This window comes from Coregonus clupeaformis, unplaced genomic scaffold (assembly GCF_020615455.1).
Source record: "Coregonus clupeaformis isolate EN_2021a unplaced genomic scaffold, ASM2061545v1 scaf0324, whole genome shotgun sequence".
NCBI classification, from domain to species: domain Eukaryota; kingdom Metazoa; phylum Chordata; class Actinopteri; order Salmoniformes; family Salmonidae; genus Coregonus; species Coregonus clupeaformis.
In genome coordinates this window covers 397,401-420,000 of record NW_025533779.1, presented here as the reverse complement: position 1 = coordinate 420,000, position 22,600 = coordinate 397,401, and the positions used below count along the sequence as shown (strand labels likewise).

General features: G+C 44.1%; 1 protein-coding gene across 1 annotated transcript in view; it reads right to left on the bottom strand.

Moving 5' to 3' along the window:
• fdxacb1 (ferredoxin-fold anticodon binding domain containing 1) overlaps positions 1-19,695 on the bottom strand; it is a 22,419-nt gene extending 2,724 nt beyond the window's left edge. Inside the window, exons 1-5 of the mRNA XM_045214843.1 lie at positions 19,515-19,695; positions 8,371-8,611; positions 5,968-6,124; positions 5,221-5,424; positions 4,464-4,625 (exon numbers count right to left, since the gene is read on the bottom strand). Coding sequence (XP_045070778.1) covers positions 4,464-4,625; positions 5,221-5,424; positions 5,968-6,124; positions 8,371-8,602 — 755 coding nt within the window. The 5' untranslated portion in view covers positions 8,603-8,611; positions 19,515-19,695. The remainder of the gene's footprint in view (positions 1-4,463; positions 4,626-5,220; positions 5,425-5,967; positions 6,125-8,370; positions 8,612-19,514) is intronic.
• Between the last annotated feature and the right edge of the window lie 2,905 nt (positions 19,696-22,600).

Here is a 22,600-nt window from a genome sequence, read left to right as displayed (position 1 = left end):
GACAGGAAAATGGTCCAGTTCACGCACTTATCAAGAGAACATCCCTGGTCTCTACTGCCTCTGATCTGGCAGACATAAGACCTAATCGAGGCAGTCGGTCACATATCTAGCCTAAGAAACAAGGATCAAGAAATCAATCACTTGCTAGTAACAGATGACATTCATTTTCTGACTATCTCTGAAACTAACTTAGATTATACTTTTGATGATACAGTAGTAGCAATATATGGTTATAACATCTACAGAAAATACAGAAATGCCAAAGGTGGAGGTGTGGCTGTTTATATTCAGAACCACATTCCTGTAAAGCTTAGAGAGGATCTCATGTTAAATACTGTTGAAGTAATATGGCTACAGGTTCATCTGCCTCACCTAAAGCCCATTCTGGTGGGAAGCTGCTATAGACCACCAAGTGCTAACAGTCAGTATCTGGATAACATGTGTGAAATGCTTGATAATGTATGTGATATCAACAGAGGTATACTTTCTGGGTGATTTAAATATTGACTGGCTTTCATCAAGCTGCCCACTCAAGAGAAAGCTTCAAACTGTAACCAGTGGCTGCAACCTGGTTCAGGTTATCAGTCAACCTACCAGGGTAGTTACAAACAGCACAGGAATGAAATCATCAACATGTATTGATCATATCTTTACTAATGCTGCAGAAATCTGCTTTAAAGCAGTATCCAAATCCATCGGATGTAGTGATCACAATATAGTAGCCATATCTAGGAAAACCAAAGCTCCAAAGGCTGGGCCTAATATAGTGTATAAGAGGTCATACAATACGTTTTGTAGTGATTCTTATGTTGATGATGTAAATAATATTTGCTGGTCTGTGGTGTGTAATGAGGAGCAAACAGACACTGCACTTGACACATTTATGAAATTGCTCATCCCAGTTACTAATAAGCATGCACCCATTAAGAAAATGACTGTGAAAACTGTTAAATCACCGTGGATTGATGAGGAATTGAAAAATGGTATGGTTGAGAGGGATGAGGCAAAAGGAATGGCAAATAAGTCTGGCAGCACAACCGATTGGCAAATGTACTGCAATTTGAGAAATCAAGTGACTAAACTGAATAAAAATAAGAAGAAACTGTATTATGAAACAAAGATAAATTATATAAAAAATTATAGTAAAAAGATTTGGAGCACCTTAAAATACAGCTTCAATGACATTTTGGGCAAAAAGGCAAACTCGGCTCCATCATTAATTAAATCAGATGGCTCATTCATCACAAAACCCACTGATATTGCAAAGTACTTTAATGATTTTTTCATTGGCAAAATTAGAAATCTTCGGCATGACATGCCAGCAACAAACGCCGACACTAAACATCCAAGTATATCTGACCAAATTATGAAAAACAAGCATTGTAATTTTGAATTCCATAAAGTGAGTGTGGAAGAGGTGACAACAGTATTGTTGTCTATCAACAATGACAAGCCACCGGGGACTGACAACATGGATGGAAAATTACTGAGGATAATAGCGGACGATATTGCCACTCCTATTTGCCATATCTTCAATCTAAGCCTACTAGAAAGTGTGTGTCCTCAGGCCTGGAGGGAAGCAAAAGTCATTCCGCTACCCAAGATTAGTAAAGCCCCCTTTACTGGCTCAAATAGCCGACCAATCAGCCTGTTACCAACCCTTAGTAAACTACTGGGAAAAATTGTGTTTGACCAGATACAATGCTATTTTACAGTAAACAAATTGACAACAGACTTTCAGCACGCTTATAGGGAAGGACATTCAACAAGCACAGCACTTACACAAATGACTGATGATTGACTGAGAGAAATTGATGACAAAAATATTGTGGGGGCTGTTTTGTTAGACTTCAGTGCAGCTTTTGACATTATCGATCATAGTCTGCTGATGGAAAAACGTATGTGTTATGGCTTTACACCCCCTGCTATAATGAGGATAAAGAGTTAACTGTCTAACATAACACAGAGGGTGTTCTTTAATGGAAGCCTCTCCAACAAAATCCAGGTAGAATCAGGAATTCCCCAGGGCAGCTGTCTAGGCCCCTTACTTTTTTCAATCTTTACTAATGACATGCCACTGGCTTTGAGTAAAGCCAGTGTGTTTATGTATGCGGATGACTCAACTCTATACATGTCAGCTACTACAGCGAGTGAAATCACTGCAACACTTAACAAAAGCATTGTGTTCATTCACTAAACCCTAAACCTAAACTAAATCTTGTAATGAATCATGTGGAAATTGAGCAAGTTGAGGTGACTAAACTGCATGGAGTAACCCTGGATAGTAAACTTTCATGGTCAAAACATGTTGATGCAAAAGTAGCTAAAATGGGGAGAGGTTTGTCCATAATTAAGCGCTGCTCTGCCTTCTTAACAACACTATCAACAAGGCAGGTCCTACAGGCCCTAGTTTTGTCGAACCTGGACTACTGTTCAGTCATGTGGTCAGGTGCCACAATTGGCCCAGAACATGGCAGCACGGCTGGCCCTTAAATGTACACAGAGAGCTAACATGAATGATATGCATGTCAATCTCTCATGGCTCAAAGTGGAGGAGAGATTGACTTCACACTACTTGTTTTTGTAAGAAGTGTTGACAAGCTGAATGCACCGAGCTGTCTGTTTAAACTACTAGCACACAGCTCGGACACCCATGCATACCCCACAAGACATGCCACCAGAGGTCTCTTCACAGTCCCCAAGTCCAGAACAGACTATGGGAGGTGCACAGTACTACATAGAGCCATGACTACATGGAACTCTATTCCACATCAGGTAACTGATGCCAGCAGTACAATCAGATTTTAATAACTGGAAAAAAAATACACCTTGTGGAACAGCGGGGACTGTGAAGAGACACACACACAGGTACATACACACATACATATAGACACTCACTCTACACACACGTACACATGGATGTTGTATTGTAAATATGTGATAGTGGAGTAGTGGCCTGAGGGAACACACTAAATGTATTGGGTAAAGTGTTATGAAATATAATGTCATGTAATATTTAAAATTGTATATAACTGCCTTAATGTTGCAGGACCCCAGGAAGAGTAACTGCTGCCTTGGCAGGAACTAATGGGGATCCATAATAAACCCCAGGAAGAGTAGCTGCTGCCTTGGCAGGAACTAATGGGGATCCATAATAAACCCCAGGAAGAGTAGCTGCTGCCTTGGCAGTAACTAATGGGGATCCATAATAAACCCCAGGAAGAGTAGCTGCTGCCTTGGCAGGAACTAATGGGGATCCATAACAAACCCCAGGAAGAGTAGCTGCTGCCTTGGCAGGAACTAAAGGGGATCCATAATAAACCCCAGGAAGAGTAGCTGTTGCCTTGGCAGGAACTAATGGGGATCCATAATAAACCCCAGGAAGAGTAGCTGCTGCCTTGGCTGGAACTAATGGGGATCCATCATAAACCCCAGGAAGAGTAGCTGCTGCCTTGGCAGGAACTAATGGGGATCCATAATAAACCCCAGGAAGAGTAGCTGCTGCCTTGGCAGGAACTAATGGGGATCCATAATAAACCCCAGGAAGAGTAGCTGCTGCCTTGGCAGGAACTAATGGGGATCCATAATAAACCCCAGGAAGAGTAGCTGCTGCCTTGGCAGGAACTAATGGGGATCCATAATAAACCCCAGGAAGAGTAGCTGCCGCCTTGGCAGGAACTAATGGGGATCCATAATAAACCCCAGGAAGAGTAGCTGCTGCCTTGGCAGGAACTAATGGGGATCCATAATAAACCCCAGGAAGAGTAGCTGCTGCCTTGGCAGGAACTAATGGGGATCCATAATAAACCCCAGGAAGAGTAGCTGCTGCCTTGGCAGGAACTAATGAGGATCCTTAATAAATACAAATATAACATCCACTGCCACAGACATACTTTTAAAAGAGCTGAAGCAAGTCACACAATTGTTCTTCATGGAAAATGACCATCTAGTTAGTATTGTTATTTGACTTCTTCCGCCCACTCTAGAGCTTAAACATCGTAAGCTATTAACACAAAACCAACTTTTTAACAATGTACAGGAGGGCCCAAATTAGAACGCTACCACGGGTGTGTAATGTGATAGCTCAACAGGTAGGTGGTAGGTGTGTGTGTGTGTGTGTGTGTGTGTGTGCGCACCTGTGTACCTGTGTATGTAATGTGATAGCTCAACAGGTATGTGGTGTGTGTGTGTGTGTGTGTGTGTGTGTGTGTGTGTGTGTGTGTGTGTGTGTGTGTGTGTGTGTGTAATGTGATAGCTCAACAGGTATGTGGTAGGTGTGTGTGTGTGTGTGTGTGTGTGTGTGTGTGTGTGTGTGTGTGTGTGTGTGTGTGCACACCTGTGTACCTGTGTATGTAATGTGATAGCTCAACAGGTATGTGGTAGGTGTGTGTGTGTGTGTGTGTGTGTGTGTGTGTGTGTGTGTGTGTGTGTGTGTGTGTGTGTGTGTGTGCGCACCTGTGTACCTGTGTATGTAATGCGATAGCTCAACAGGTATGCGGTAGGTCAGTGTGTGTCCTCCCGGAGTGTGCTGCTTCATGTCCTTCCTCTGGGGGGCGCTGCAGGCCACACTACGACTGAACACATGAGTCACGCCCTGCTCCGCATGGAAACACTTATCCTGGCTCCTGACAACACACACACACACACACACACACAGTCAACTAAACACTTCCTCTGGGGTGCATTCAGCTCAGTTCAACGTTTGCTACGTTGTGTGACGGTTTGTACTGAACCCCAGAATGGTTCTTTAACAACCTGTGAGGTATGTTTGCTGCTGCATAAACTTCTGCTTTTGACTGGGTATCTGCTCTGTGGGGTTTTAGGCTGGGTATCTAAAGCACTGCCATGTCGCCTGCTCTTTGGGGTTTAAGGCTGGGTATCTGTAAAGCACTGCTGATGTGAAAAGGACTTTATAAATACACTTGATTGATTAGTGGATTTGCTACACAATCTCCCTCTGGGCCACCATAATCACGTCGTACACAATCTCCCTCTGGGCCACCATAATCACGTCGTTCTTCAACTGGTCATTCAGTACAGTACTGTTTCCGTTAAATGAAATGTTGACACCTGTTCTGCTGTACTGAACAGAGCCCAGATGTCGGGAGAGCTGGGTCCGTATGTATCAAGTGTCTCAGAGTAGCAGTGCAGATCTAGAATCAGGTCCCCCGTTCTATACAATCTTATTCATGATGATCCTAGATCACCACTCCAGCTCACCTGTACCCGGTGGATTGGTAACCTTCAGGTTTCTCGCCGTCGAAGGGGCGGACCTCGTTCAGGATAAGCCCTGCCTCTGCTGCCATGGCGACCACCTGCCAGCTGTTGTGCCACTCTCTCATTGGCCGGTCAGCTGGAGTCCCGCCCTGCCCGTTGCACAGAGACACAAGCACCTCCCCTTCCTCCTTCAGCACCCCCACACAGCTACACACACACACAAAAACACCACACACACACAAAAACACCACACACACACACAGAAACACCACACACACACACAAAAACACCACACACACACACAGAAACACCACACACACACACAAAAACACCACACACACACAAAAACACCACACACACACACAGAAACACCACACACACACACAAAAACACCACACACACACACAGAAACACCACACACACACACAGAAACACCACACACACACACAGAAACACCACACACACACACAAAAACACCACACACACACACAGAAACACCACACACACACACAGAAACACCACACACACACACAGAAACACCACACACACACACAGAAACACCACACACACACACACAGAAACACCACACACACACACAGAAACACCACACACACACACAAAAACACCACACACACACACAAAAACACCACACACACACACAGAAACACCACACACACACACAGAAACACCACACACACACACTTAGAGGTGAGATGAGATTCAACAGTGTTCTGTCTGTGTGTGTCTCACCTGAGGAAGAAGAGTTTGAGCAGCAGCCTGTTCTTCATCACGCCACTCTTCCGACCGCAGTGAGGGAAGTTAAAGATGACACGGTCAAACTGTCGACCACGCAGACACAAACACTCTGACAGCCGAGTACAATCCACCTCAAACAGCACCTCCCCACCTGACACAAACACACACACACATTAGACCAACAGCACCTCCCCACCTGACACAAACACACATTAGACCAACAGCACCTCCCCACCTGACACAAACACACATTAGACCAACAGCACATAAACACAAACCAGATTAGAACACCCCCCCACCCAGTGTGTGATGGTGTCAGAGATGCCCCCTTACACAGACAGAAACCATTCAAACGTAAATGGCTTGAGTCGTCTTAAATTTATCCACCATCTTTAATGGTGTGGTTGTTGTGGGCGGAGCTACCTGGGTGTGTGGTGGTGTGGTTGTTGTGGGCGGAGCTACCTGGGTGTGTGATGGTGTGGTTGTTGTGGGCGGAGCTACCTGGGTGTGTGGTGGTGTGGTTGTTGTGGGCGGAGCTACCTGAGTGTGTGGTGGTGTGGTTGTTGTGGGCGGAGCTACCTGGGTGTGTGGTGGTGTGGTTGTTGTGGGCGGAGCTACCTGGGTGTGTGGTGTTATGTATGTTGTGGGCGGAGCAACCTGGGTGTGTGATGTATGTATGCTGTGGGCGGAGCTACCTGGGTGTGTGATGGTGTGGTTGTTGTGGGCGGAGCTACCTGGGTGTGTGGTGGTGTGTATGTTGTGGGCGGAGCTACCTGGGTGTGTGGTGGTGTGTATGCTGTGGGCGGAGCTACCTGGGTGTGTGATGGTGTGTATGTTGTGGGCGGAGCTACCTGGGTGTGTGACGGGCCGTGTTCGAGAGCATCAAAACCGTAATGTATCATGGATAAATTGCGACTGACTGAATGATCTACAAATGTGACTCACCACCTGGATTTGGTCTTATGTAGCAACAGTTGAAATGCTGTTTTTTACATTGGATAAAAGTCGAGACAACAATGGGAAAGTTGATAAACTTGTAAACTCACTTTTGAGAAAATGGCCCTTGAATGTTTTGGTACCTACTGGAGAGCTCTGCTTTGTCTACACCCATTCAGCATCATTCACACCCTCTTAAGCTTTAGCCCCACCCATCTCGTTTCGCTCTCGGAGCGTTCAGAGCGCACACTTGACACTGACCGATGATTTGTTTACCTCTGGATAACATGAAAACAGCCTAACCAGCTCTGCTGGCAACAATTTCATTACGCTTTTATGCCGACGTTTACTGACACCGGCCATATTCAACGGGTGTTCTACACTTTAGCTTACGACATGTAGCTAGCTAGCTAGGTAAACAATGAACCTAGCTAGATAAACAACGTGTAAGATCACACACGTCACGTAACGTTAGCTAACGAGCCAGCCAGCTAACGTTAGCTAGTTAAACAACAATGAACATTGTGCCAAATCATGTCGTTACTACCCTGCATGTATCTGCTGGGAGCTAACCATAATAACATCATACACGTAACGTTAGCTAGGGAGCCAGCCAGCTAATGTTAGCTAGCTAGCTAACAGTACACTTTAGCTTGGAATTAAACCACTTTCTGTCAAAATTAGAAACGTGTAATATCTCAAAATGTAGCTAGCTAAACTATCTTACCCGTATACATAATGCATGATGGACGCGTCTCCCTGTCACGGATGCCATGGTTGACCTTAGTTTGAAGATGTAATCTGGAGACAGGTGTTTTCACCATTTCTTTAGCTATCATACTCTAATTCCACTGATTTCAAAACTCGATCCTCCAGAAAGTGGAGAGCAACACTTATGCAGCTCCACTACACAATACATTTTTTAAAAGTCGCATTCGACAGGATTACCTACACATACTGACAGAAGCCTTCTATATGGCAGACCAATCCGAACTCCTCTCTCGGCATGTCCAGCCCACTCATTATCTCAGCCAATCATGGCTAGTGGGAAGGTAGCTGTCTTTTTCTGTGGCTTAACCAACAAGGCTTGTAATTGAACAATTTTATTTGTATTTACAGATGGCATACAAGTTTGTTATTAAGGCACATGAAAGTTCACATGTTCCAGAAGGCATTTCTGCCAAAAAACGCATTTCGATAAAAAAATAAAAATAAAACTTCAAATGGCTCTCCTGTGAAGTCGTGACTTGCGACATACGCCTAGTTTCCTGAAACGGGTCACAAATAATATTAATAATGGGTTATTATTTATGATGGAGTCACCTGCACTGCCGGCTGCAATTTCGAACAAGCTAATTGTGTGCATGTTGTGGGCGGAGCTACCTGAGTGTGTGATGGTGTGTATGTTGTGGGCGGAGCTACCTGAGTGTGTGATGGTGTGTATGTTGTGGGCGGAGCTACCTGAGTGTGTGATGGTGTGTATGTTGTGGGCGGAGCCGTGTTGTCGTAGCGCCTCCTCTCTGGTCTGGAGACAGGTTGCCGTGATCCTCAAACCCCTCCCCCTTGTGATGTCATCAACCCCCCTTGTGATGTCATCTGTCTCCGTGGCGACAATCCGGCTCAGTGCAGCAGAGAACGAGAAGTTCCCCTCTCCAACCAGAAGCACCGTCTCGCCGCCTTCTGATGATGTCATCACTCTGATCTACAGGATAGAGGATACGTTTTACAGGGACTGTTGACATTCATCCACATTTCCGTAAAAAGTGCCAGTTTTGCCAGCCTGCTAATTTCCAACTGCAGTCCCTGGGCAGGTTATTGAAAACCCTTCAAATGACAACAGAAACAGACAATAAGTACATGCTGTGCGGCTCAGTTGGTAGAGCATGGAACTTGCAACACCAGGATCATGGGTTCGATTCCTGCTGGGGCCACCCATACAAAAATGTATGAATGCATGACTATAAGTCACATTGGATGACAGTGCTAAATGGCATATATTACAGGGGTGGCAGGTAGCCTAGTGGTTAAGAGCGTTGGGCCAGTAACCGAAAGGTCGCTGATTCAAACTGAAAAATCAGTCCATGTGCCATTGAGCAAGGCACTTTACCCTAATTGTTCATGTAATTCTCTCTGGATAAGAGCTTCTGCTATATAAATACAATGTAATCACAGAGTTCAACAGGACAAGAACACAGCCAGATCAACAGGACAAGAACACAGCCAGATCAACAGGACAAGAACACAGCCAGATCAACAGGACAAGAACACAGCCAGATCAACAGGACAAGAACACAGCCAGATCAACAGGACAAGAACACAGCCAGATCAACAGGACAAGAACACAGCCAGATCAACAGGACAAGAACACAGCCAGATCAACAGGACAAGAACACAGCCAGATCAACAGGACAAGAACACAGCCAGATCAACAGGACAAGAACACAGCCAGATCAACAGGACAAGAACACAGCCAGATCAACAGGACAAGAACACAGCCAGATCAACAGGACAAGAACACAGCCAGATCAAAAGGACAAGAACAGCCAGATCAATAACACAACAACATTTGACAGCCAGATCAACAACACTTGACAGACAGATCAACAACACTTGACAGACAGATCAACAACACTTGACAGCCAGATCAACAACACTTGACAGACAGATCAACAACACTTGACAGACAGATCAACAACACTTGACAGACAGATCAACAACACTTGACAGACAGATCAACAACACTTGACAGCCAGATCAACAACACTTGACAAACAGATCAACAACACCTGACAAACAGATCAACAACACTTGACAGACAGATCAACAACACTTGACAGCTATACACAGCTAGGGTGACCAGACAACATGACCAGCTGCTATACACAGCTAGGGTGACCAGACAACATGACCAGCTGCTATACACAGCTAGGGTGACCAGACAACATGACAAGCTGCTATACACAGCTAGGGTGACCAGACAACATGACAAGCTGCTATACACAGCTAGGGTGACCAGACAACATGACCAGCTGCTATACACAGCTAGGGGTGACCAGACAACATGACCAGCTGCTATACACAGCTAGGGTGACCAGACAACATGACAAGCTGCTATACACAGCTAGGGTGACCAGACAACATGACCAGCTGCTATACACAGCTAGGGTGACCAGACAACATGACCAGCTGCTATACACAGCTAGGGTGACCAGACAACATGACCAGCTGCTATACACAGCTAGGGTGACCAGACAACATGACAAGCTGCTATACACAGCTAGGGTGACCAGACAACATGACCAGCTGCTATACACAGCTAGGGTGACCAGACAACATGACCAGCTGCTATACACAGCTAGGGTGACCAGACAACATGACCAGCTGCTATACACAGCTAGGGTGACCAGACAACATGACCAGCTGCTATACACAGCTAGGGTGACCAGACAACATGACAAGCTGCTATACACAGCTAGGGTGACCAGACAACATGACCAGCTGCTATACACAGCTAGGGTGACCAGACAACATGACAAGCTGCTATACACAGCTAGGGTGACCAGACAACATGACCAGCTGCTATACACAGCTAGGGTGACCAGACAACATGACCAGCTGCTATACACAGCTAGGGTGACCAGACAACATGACCAGCTGCTATACACAGCTAGGGGTGACCAGACAACATGACAAGCTGCTATACACAGCTAGGGTGACCAGACAACATGACCAGCTGCTATACACAGCTAGGGTGACCAGACAACATGACCAGCTGCTATACACACAGCTAGGGTGACCAGACAACATGACCAGCTGCTATACACAGCTAGGGTGACCAGACAACATGACCAGCTGCTATACACAGCTAGGGTGACCAGACAACATGACAAGCTGCTATACACAGCTAGGGTGACCAGACAACATGACCAGCTGCTATACACAGCTAGGGTGACCAGACAACATGACCAGCTGCTATACACAGCTAGGGTGACCAGACAACATGACCAGCTGCTATACACAGCTAGGGTGACCAGACAACATGACCAGCTGCTATACACAGCTAGGGTGACCAGACAACATGACAAGCTGCTATACACAGCTAGGGTGACCAGACAACATGACAAGCTGCTATACACAGCTAGGGTGACCAGACAACATGACAAGCTGCTATACACAGCTAGGGTGACCAGACAACATGACCAGCTGCTATACACAGCTAGGGTGACCAGACAACATGACCAGCTGCTATACACAGCTAGGGGTGACCAGACAACATGACCAGCTGCTATACACAGCTAGGGTGACCAGACAACATGACCAGCTGCTATACACAGCTAGGGTGACCAGACAACATGACCAGCTGCTATACACAGCTAGGGTGACCAGACAACATGACCAGCTGCTATACACAGCTAGGGTGACCAGACAACATGACCAGCTGCTATACACAGCTAGGGTGACCAGACAACATGACCAGCTGCTATACACAGCTAGGGTGACCAGACAACATGACCAGCTGCTATACACAGCTAGGGTGACCAGACAACATGACCAGCTGCTATACACAGCTAGGGTGACCAGACAACATGACAAGCTGCTATACACAGCTAGGGTGACCAGACAACATGACCAGCTGCTATACACAGCCAGGGTGACCAGACAACATGACCAGCTGCTATACACAGCTAGGGTGACCAGACAACATGACCAGCTGCTATACACAGCTAGGGGTGACCAGACAACATGACAAGCTGCTATACACAGCTAGGGTGACCAGACAACATGACCAGCTGCTATACACAGCTAGGGTGACCAGACAACATGACCAGCTGCTATACACAGCTAGGGTGACCAGACAACATGACCAGCTGCTATACACAGCTAGGGTGACCAGACAACATGACCAGCTGCTATACACAGCTAGGGTGACCAGACAACATGACCAGCTGCTATACACAGCTAGGGTGACCAGACAACATGACCAGCTGCTATACACAGCTAGGGTGACCAGACAACATGACAAGCTGCTATACACAGCTAGGGTGACCAGACAACATGACCAGCTGCTATACACAGCTAGGGTGACCAGACAACATGACCAGCTGCTATACACAGCTAGGGTGACCAGACAACATGACCAGCTGCTATACACAGCTAGGGTGACCAGACAACATGACCAGCTGCTATACACAGCTAGGGTGACCAGACAACATGACCAGCTGCTATACACAGCTAGGGTGACCAGACAACATGACCAGCTGCTATACACAGCTAGGGTGACCAGACAACATGACCAGCTGCTATACACAGCTAGGGTGACCAGACAACATGACCAGCTGCTATACACAGCTAGGGTGACCAGACAACATGACAAGCTGCTATACACAGCTAGGGTGACCAGACAACATGACCAGCTGCTATACACAGCTAGGGTGACCAGACAACATGACCAGCTGCTATACACAGCTAGGGTGACCAGACAACATGACCAGCTGCTATACACAGCTAGGGTGACCAGACAACATGACAAGCTGCTATACACAGCTAGGGTGACCAGACAACATGACCAGCTGCTATACACAGCTAGGGTGACCAGACAACATGACCAGCTGCTATACACAAGCTAGGGTGACCAGACAACATGACCAGCTGCTATACACAGCTAGGGTGACCAGACAACATGACCAGCTGCTATACACAGCTAGGGTGACCAGACAACATGACAAGCTGCTATACACAGCTAGGGTGACCAGACAACATGACAAGCTGCTATACACAGCTAGGGTGAAAGCTAATCTCCTTCCCAGACATGCCAAGCTGCTATACACAGCTAGGGTGAAAGCTAATCTCCTTCCCAGACATGCCAAGCTGCTATACACAGCTAGGGTGAAAGCTAATCTCGTTCCCAGACACTCCCGCACAAATGTGCGAAAAGTCTGATGGATCAACGTGTCAAACTTGGCCTTTGTTAGCAAAGACAAGGAGAAACTCCCTGCATTGGAGCCACGCCTCACAGTCGTGTGACTTACTTAAATGATGACAAATACTTGACTCAGTAAACTCACTCCCATAGACGGCAGGTAGTCTAGTGGTTAGAGTATTGGGCCAGTAACCAACATTTTGCCAGTTCTAATCTCCGAGCCGACAAGGTGGAAAATCTGTTGTTCTGACTGTTCCTTCTCCTAACCTGTCCAGTTGTAGTGTACTGCAACTCATCATTCCATAACCGTTCTCTCTTCTCCTAACCTGTCCAGTTGTTTTGTACTGCTCATTGAGCCCACATCTCATAACATCCACCAGGTCATTTCAGAGGAAGTGTATCACACCCATAAGACCAGCAGCAACTAGGCCGGTCTATACGTACTGAGGTTGAAAGAAACAGCACAAAAACAATAATAAACTATATATATACAAAAGTAAAATTGAGTACAGAGCCATGCAATCTTCATAGTGAAGAGCTCAGTGACTTTCAACGTGGCACTGTCATAGGATGCCAACTTTCCAACAAGTCAGTTCGTAAAATGTCTGCCCTGCTAGAGCTGCCCCGGACAACTGTAAGTGCTGTTATTGTGAAGTGGAAACGTCTAGGAGCAACAACGGCTCAGCCGCGAAATGGTCGGCCACACAAGCTCACAGAACGGGACCACCGAGTTCTAAAGTGCGCAGCGCGTAAAAAATTGTCTGTCCTCGGTTGCAACACTCACTACCAGGTTGCAAACTGCCTCTGGAAGCAACAGCAGCACAATAACTATTTGTCGGGAGCTTCATGAAATGGGTTTCCATCGCCGAGCAGCCGCACACAAGCCTAAGATCACCATGCTCAATGCCAAGTGTCGGCTGGAGTGGTGTAAAGCTCGCCGCCATTGGACTCTGGAGCAGTGGAAACGCGTTCTCTGGAGTGATGAATCACTCTTCACCATCTGGCATTCCGATGGACAAATCTGGGTTTGGCGGATGCCAGGAGAACACTACCTGCCCCAATGCATAGTGCCAACTGTAAAGTTTGGTGGAGGAGGAATAACGGTATGGGGCTGTTTTTCATGGTTCGGGCTAGGCCCCTTAGTTCCAATGAAGGGAAATCTTAACGCTACAGCATACAAAGACATTCTAGACGATTCTGTGCTTCCAACTTTGTGGCAACAGTTTGGGGAAGGCCCTTTCCTGTTTCAGCATGACAATGCCCCCGTGCACAAAGCGAGGTCCATACAGAAATGGTTTGTCAAGATCGGTGTGGAAGAACTTGACTGGCCTACACAGAGTCCTGACCTCAACCCCAGCGAACACCTTTGGGATGAATTGGAACGCCGACTGCGAGCCAGGCCTAATCGCCCAACATCAGTGCCCGACCTCACTAATGCTCTTGTGGCTGAATGGAAGCAAGTCCCTGCAGCAATGTTCCAACATCTAGTGGAAAGCTTTCCCAGAAGAGTAGAGGCTGTTATAGCAGCAAAGGGGGACCAACTCCTTATTAATGACCATGATTTTGGAATGAGATGTTCGACGAGCACGTGTCCACATACTTTTGGTCATGTAGTGTATGTTTTGTCTACCTGAGACTAATGGATATACAGTCATAATATTCGAGAAGTGTATACATTATATATTATTGTTTTTGTGCTGCCCCTTTCAACTTAAATATGTAAAGACCGCACTGATTGGATCTTGTCTTATGTCTATAAATATGGGTGTGGTTTTTGTATTTATTAAGGATCCCCATTAGTTCCTGCCAAGGCAGCAGCTACTCTTCCTGGGGTTTATTATGGATCCCCATTAGTTCCTGCCAAGGCAGCAGCTACTCTTCCTGGGGTTTATTATGGATCCCCATTAGTTCCTGCCAAGGCAGCAGCTACTCTTCCTGGGGTCCAGCAAAATTAAGGCAGTTATATACAATTAAAAACATTACATTACACAGATTTCACAACACATTAAAGCTACAATATGTTACTTTTTGGGCGACCCGACCCAATTCAAATAGAACTGTTAGTTATAGATCTGTGATTCTCATTGAAAGCCAGTCTAAGAAGCGGTAGATCTGTTCTATGTGCGCTATTTCTATGCTTCCCGTTCTTAAGTTTCATTTTTGCATCTTTTACTTTCGGTTTTGTCCACCAGCTTCAAACAGCTGAAAATACAATATTTTTGGTTATGGAAAATACTGTGTATTTCACAGCAGTTTAGATGGTCCAGTGGTTCTCTACACTATACCTGCTTGTTTTGTCACATAAACTGAAATTAGGCGAACTATTAGAATTTTAGCAACCAGGAAATGGCGGATCTATTTCTGCAAAGTGCACCTTTTTAAGCAAATGTTTACTCCTGAACTTCTTTAGGCCATAACAAAGGGGTTGAATACTTATTGACTCAAGACATGTCAGCGATTTCTGCACAGTGCACCTTTAAGTGGTAAAATGACAAAGATCCTTGCAGGATGGAAATGTTGTGTTTATTAATAAAGTCTGTCTTTGATCAGACTTGACTATTGCCTTATTGGTGGGAGTAGCTAATTAATTAATTAGTAGAGGTGCCTGCAATGTCTAATCATGGCCTTGTGGATTTCCTTGAAAAGGAATGTTTCCTGTGTTTAGGAGAGTCATTGTTTTAGCCACCAGTGAGTTTTTCTTTGTAAGTTTTAAAATAAATCAAATGCCTTTCTCACTTTATTTCTTTTTAAAGCCTTTTAGATGATAAGGTATCGGCCAGCTGACCCCTGACCGTGACCCCACTCTCCGACGGTGTCTCAGGAGGAGTTGGGATATGTGAAAAAACGTGTGAAATACGGCCACAACCCTCCTATCAATATATTTGATCATCCTTCTATGGTCACTCCCACTAAGGACAATTTGGAATCGTTGATATCCCTTTAGCTTTTATGCACTGGATTAAATGCCTAGAAATAGAATGAATAGAACAGATGAATCATGGATTGGAATGGGAACTCCCGTTCTATTTCTACGCATTTAATCCTAACCGATAGGCGAAATTCAGATAAGTTTAGGGTGAACGCAGATTCCTAATAAAGTTTTTTTATTTGATTGCTTTGGTAACGTTTTCACAAGTACAGTGCATTCGGAAAGTATTCAGACCTGTTCACTTTTTCCACATTTTGTTACGTTACAGCCTTATTCTAAAATTGATTCAATTGTTTTCCCCCCTCATCAATCTACACACAATAACCCATAATGACAAAGCAAAAACAGGTTTTTAGACATTTTTGCGAATGTATAAATATACAAAACTGAAATATCACATTTACATAAGTATTCAGACCCTTTACTCAGTCCTTCGATTACAGCCTCAAGTCTTCTTGGGTATGACGCTACAAGCTTGGCACACCTGTATTTGGGGAGTTTCTCCCATTCTTCTCTGCAGATCCTCTCAAGCTCTGTCAGGTTGGATGGGGAGCGTCGCTGCACAGCTATTTTCAGGTCTCTCCAGAGATGTTCGATCGGGTTCAAGTCCTGGCTCTGGCTGGGCCACTCAAGGACATTTAGAGACTTCTCCCGAAGCCACTCCTGCGTTGTTTTGGCTGTGTGCTTAGGGTTGTTGTCCTGTTGGAAGGGGAACCTTCACCCCAGTCTGAGGTCCTGAGCGCTCTGGAGCAGGTTTTCATCAAGGATCTCTCTGTACTTGAATCTGTTGATCTTTCCCTCGATCCTAACTAGTCTCCTAGTCCCTGCCGCTGAAAAACATCCCCACAGCATGATGCTACCACCACCATGCTTCACCGTAGGGATGGTGCCAGGTTTCCTCCAGACGTGAAGCTTGGCATTCAGGCCAAAGAGTTCAATCTTGGTTCATCAGACCAGATAATCTTGTTTCTCATGGTCTGAGAGTCTTTAGGTGCCTTTTGGCAAACTCCAAGCGGGCTGTCATGTGCCTTTTACTGAGGAGTGGCTTCCGTCTAGCCACTCTACCATAAAGGCCTGATTGGTGGAGTGCTGCAGAGATGGTTGTCCTTCTGGAAGGTTCTCCCATCTCCACAGAGGAACTCTGGAGCACTGTCAGAGTGACCATCGGGTTCTTGGTCACCTCCCTGACCAAGGCCCTTCTCCCCTATTGCTCAGTTTGGTTGGGCGGCCAGCTCTAGGAAGAGTCTTGGTGGTTCCAAACTTCTTCCATTTAAGAATGATAGAGGCCACTGTGTTCTTGGGGACCTTCAATGCTGCAGAAATGTTTTGGTACCCTTCCCCAGATCTGTGCCTCGACACAATCCTGTCTCGGAGCGCTACAGACAATTCCTTCGACCTCATGGCTTGGTTTTTGCTCTGACATGCACTGTCAACTGTGGGACCGTATATAGACAGGTGTGTGCCTTTCCAATTCATGTCCATGTCAATTGAATTTACCACAGGTGGACTCCAATCAACTTGTAGAAACATCTCAAGGATGATCAATGAAAACAGGATGCACCTGAACTCAATTTTGAGTCTCATAGCAAAGGGTCTGAATACTTATGTAAATAAGGTATTTCTGTTCCATAACCTGTTTTTGCTTTGTCATTATGGGGTATTGTGTATAGGTTGATGAGGAAAATAATTAATTTAATCAATTTTAGAATAAGACTAATGTAACAAAATGTGCACAAAGTGAACGGGTCTGAATACTTTCCGAACGCATTAGATGTGGTGAATTTTCTAAACTATTAGTACAAAACTCCAAACTGTTAACACTTGTAACGCAGCCAGTCTTACTTTCAAAACCTTGGAGACATCTTTCACCACACAACCATTGATCCAAAATAGAAGTTTACTGTGAAATATTATGTGTACATTGGTTTAATCACCAAAACACAACCTAATGATACCTTTCCAATTTAGTTATTTTAACAACCAGTTAAGTACAATAGCAAATAATATAAGATACATGTTTCAAAATTGCCCTTTGACTGTAGTATGCTACAGTACATTACACTGTTTTCACATCAGGCAATTCACTTCCACTTCCATTAACATTTACTGAACATCACGTTTCCATAATTCTATCCCATGTGATCAAAGGTGTGATGATGATTGAAGACATCTTTCACAATGTAATCAAATGAAAGAAATGGAAGAAACCTAATGTTTAGCAGGCACTAGTTTGCATCAAGCCTGTCTTGAGCATTTGGCCATAGGTTCTCATCGAAATTGCAGTAAATACCGTACCATAATTGTTCATGCACCTGGGGAAAAACCTTTTGGCATGACGATTCCAAGCCTGACATTGGTCTGGATTGAAATCATTGGATGCCTCATCCATGACCTGAAGAATGGTGATACGCTCATGGGGATGGTAATCATCCATGACCTGAAGAATGGTGATACGCTCATGGGGATGGTAATCATCCATGACCTGAATAATGGTGATACGCTCATGGGGATGGTAATCATCCATGACCTGAAGAATGGTGATACGCTCATGGGGATGGTAATCATCCATGACCTGAAGAATGGTGATACGCTCATGGGGATGGTAATCATCCATGACCTGAAGAATGGTGATACGCTCATGGGGATGGTAATCATCCATGACCTGAAGAATGGTGATACGCTCATGGGGATGGTAATCATCCATGACCTGAAGAATGGTGATACGCTCATGGGGATGGTAATCATCCATCTTCCACCTGTATTGTAATCATAATTATCATGTATTGTATTTTACAATATTGTATTGTCCTGTACGTGGCTAAGTTCCTAAGAGCATGTCATTAGCAACACCAGTTGTGGGTTCCATTCATACATCTCTCATCTTGTCAATATCAGATTTTTTTTTTAAACTTAGACACACATTTTCATTAAGTAGTTGTCAAAATCTGTAGTAGACAAACCAGTTTCCATGTAAAATCTCTAGGTTTACCAAACGGTTAAGTGATCATCAATTAAGAGCAGTCAGATTAAGTAATAGTAAAACCTATTTTAACAAAAGAGAAGAGAATCACATCAAAAGTAATGTGAGCATTGCATTGTGAAAGGCAATTACTTCATATGAACATGTATTGCAATGTGAAACATGTATTTCTAGATGAAACACTAAGTTTGGTGAAAAAGTGACTGATTTTGTGTGTTGTACTTAGTCAATTGAAAATGTGCTTAGAGTTTTGAATCAACTGCCTTTTTGATGATCTGTTTTGAGTTTTGTACTAAGAGTTGTGAAAATGTACCACATACTTGTGAAAATTGCACCAAAGCAATCATTTTGGGGGGGAGGGACTGCCCCACTCTTTACCTGTCCTCCCATCTGTCCCGAGGTTTGTCAGGTCAGTGCAGAAGAGAGCCATTGCTCTCAAACCCTCTCTAAAGCATTTCCTAGGAGGGGCCGTTTTGACAGAACACTGGAAATAAGTAGTCAGGAACATCAGATCTTCTGCTCCAATGTGCTTTGAGAGGAGAAGAGGAGGGACGACTCGAGGAATCAAGGAAATACAATTGAGATTCTCCCAATGTGAGGAAGACTCTTTAGACTATAGGGACTTCCCCACTAGTTCTTTAATATCTCAATACACTAGACGAGGCTTTCAGGAAGAAGAGTTGCTAACTTAGTTATGTGTCTGTCTACTCGACATTGATCTTTCTAGACAATGTATGTAAGATAATAATGTTGCTAACATTCGCAAAGCAACTCACGTTTCCTCCCGGTAGATTTGATCAGTCTCTGCCTCACCGCCGCTCATCAATAAACAACCGTTTATGGTCAATAATAATCAGAAGGGGAAACATCGAGTCGGGTTAATTATCGACCATAATATTTCTGTTATTTTGTCATCAGCAGTGGAGCCGGTCGGCACGAATAGAATGAGCACACCAATACAAATTGGTCGGTGTCACACTTACAGTGGTCTGGACGGAAACAAAACTAGCGCTATCAGGGTTCCTTGCGATTTCCCTACACAATCCCTAACCCTAACATTAACCCCTACACTACTTATCCTTCTTCTCCTTTTTTGGTATCATGGCGTTCAGACATTTGTTTATCTATGCCGCCACCTACTGTACAGGGGTGTGTGGTGGTCACGTTGCATTTTGTGAAACAAAAATAAAAAGGAAGGGGGAAAGGGAAAAAATGCAGCACCAACTACCATCTATATACCACTATTACATACCACCAACTACCATCTATACACCACTATTACACACCACCAACTACCATCTATACACCACTATTACACACCACCAACTACCATCTATATACCACTATTACATACCACCAACTACCATCTATATACCACTATTACATACCACCAACTACCATCTATACACCACTATTACACACCACCAACTACCATCTATATACCACTATTACATACCACCAACTACCATCTATACACCACTATTACACACCACCAACTACCATCTATACACCACTATTACACACCACCAACTACCATCTATACACCACTATTACACACCACCAACTACCATCTATACATCACTATAACATACCACCAACTACCATCTATATACAACTATTACACACCACCAACTACCGTCTATATGCCACTATTACACACCACCAACTACCATCTATACACCACTGTTACACACACCAACTACCATCTATATACCACTGTTACATACCACCAACTACCATCTATACATCACTATTACACACCACCAACTACCATCTATACACCACTATTACACACCACCAACTAACATCTATATACCACTATTACATACCACCAACTAACATCTATATACCACTATTACATACCACCAACTACCATCTATATACCACTATTACATACCACCAACTACCATCTATACACCACTATTACACACCACCAACTACCATCTATGACCACTATTACACACCACCAACTACCATCTATATACCACTATTACATACCACCAACTACCATCTATACACCACTATTACATACCACCAACTAACATCTATATACCACTATTACACACCACCAACTAACATCTATATACCACTATTACATACCACCAACTAACATCTATATACCACTATTACATACCACCAACTACCATCTATATACCACTATTACATACCACCAACTACCATCTATGCACCACTGTTACACACCACCAACTACCGTCTATACACCGCTATTACGCACCACAACTACCATCTATATACCACTATTACATACCACCAACTACCATCTATACACCACTATTACATACCACCAACTAACATCTATATACCACTATTACATACCACCAACTACCATCTATATACAACTATTACATACCACCAACTACCATCTATACACCACTATTACACACCACCAACTACCATCTATACACCACTATTACACACCACCAACTACCATCTATACACCACTATTACACACCACCAACTAACATCTATATACCACTATTACATACCACCAACTAACATCTATATACCACTATTACACACCACCAACTACCATCTATACACCACTATTACACACCACCAACTACCATCTATATACCACTATTACACACCACCAAGTAACATCTATATACCACTATTACACACCACCAACTACCGTCTATATACCACTATTACATACCACCAACTACCATCTATATACCACTATTACATACCACAACTAACATCTATATACCACTATTACATACCACCAACTACCATCTATATACCACTATTACACACCACCAACTACCATCTATACACCACTATTACACACCACCAACTACCATCTATATACCACTATTACATACCACCAACTACCATCTATATACCACTATTACACACCACCAACTACCATCTATACACCACTATTACACACCACCAACTACCATCTATACACCACTATTACATACCACCAACTAACATCTATACACCACTATTACACACCACTATTACATACCACCAACTAACATCTATATACCACTATTACATACCACCAACTACCATCTATACACCACTATTACATACCACCAACTACCATCTATATACCACTATTACACACCACCAACTACCATCTATACACCACTATTACACACCACCAACTACCATCTATATACCACTATTACACACCACCAACTACCATCTATATACCACTATTACACACCACCAACTACCATCTATACACCACTATTACACACCACCAACTACCATCTATATACCACTATTACATACCACCAACTACCATCTATACATCACTATTACACACCACCAACTACCATCTATACACCACTATTACACACCACCAACTAACATCTATATACCACTATTACATACCACCAACTAACATCTATATACCACTATTACATACCACCAACTACCATCTATATACCACTATTACATACCACCAACTACCATCTATACACCACTATTACACACCACCAACTACCATCTATACACCACTATTACACACCACCAACTACCATCTATATACCACTATTACATACCACCAACTACCATCTATACACCACTATTACATACCACCAACTAACATCTATATACCACTATTACACACCACCAACTAACATCTATATACCACTATTACATACCACCAACTAACATCTATATACCACTATTACATACCACCAACTACCATCTATATACCACTATTACATACCACTAACTACCATCTATACACCACTATTACACACCACCAACTACCATCTATACACCACTATTACACACCACCAACTACCATCTATATACCACTATTACATACCACCAACTACCATCTATACACCACTATTACATACCGCCAACTAACGTCTAT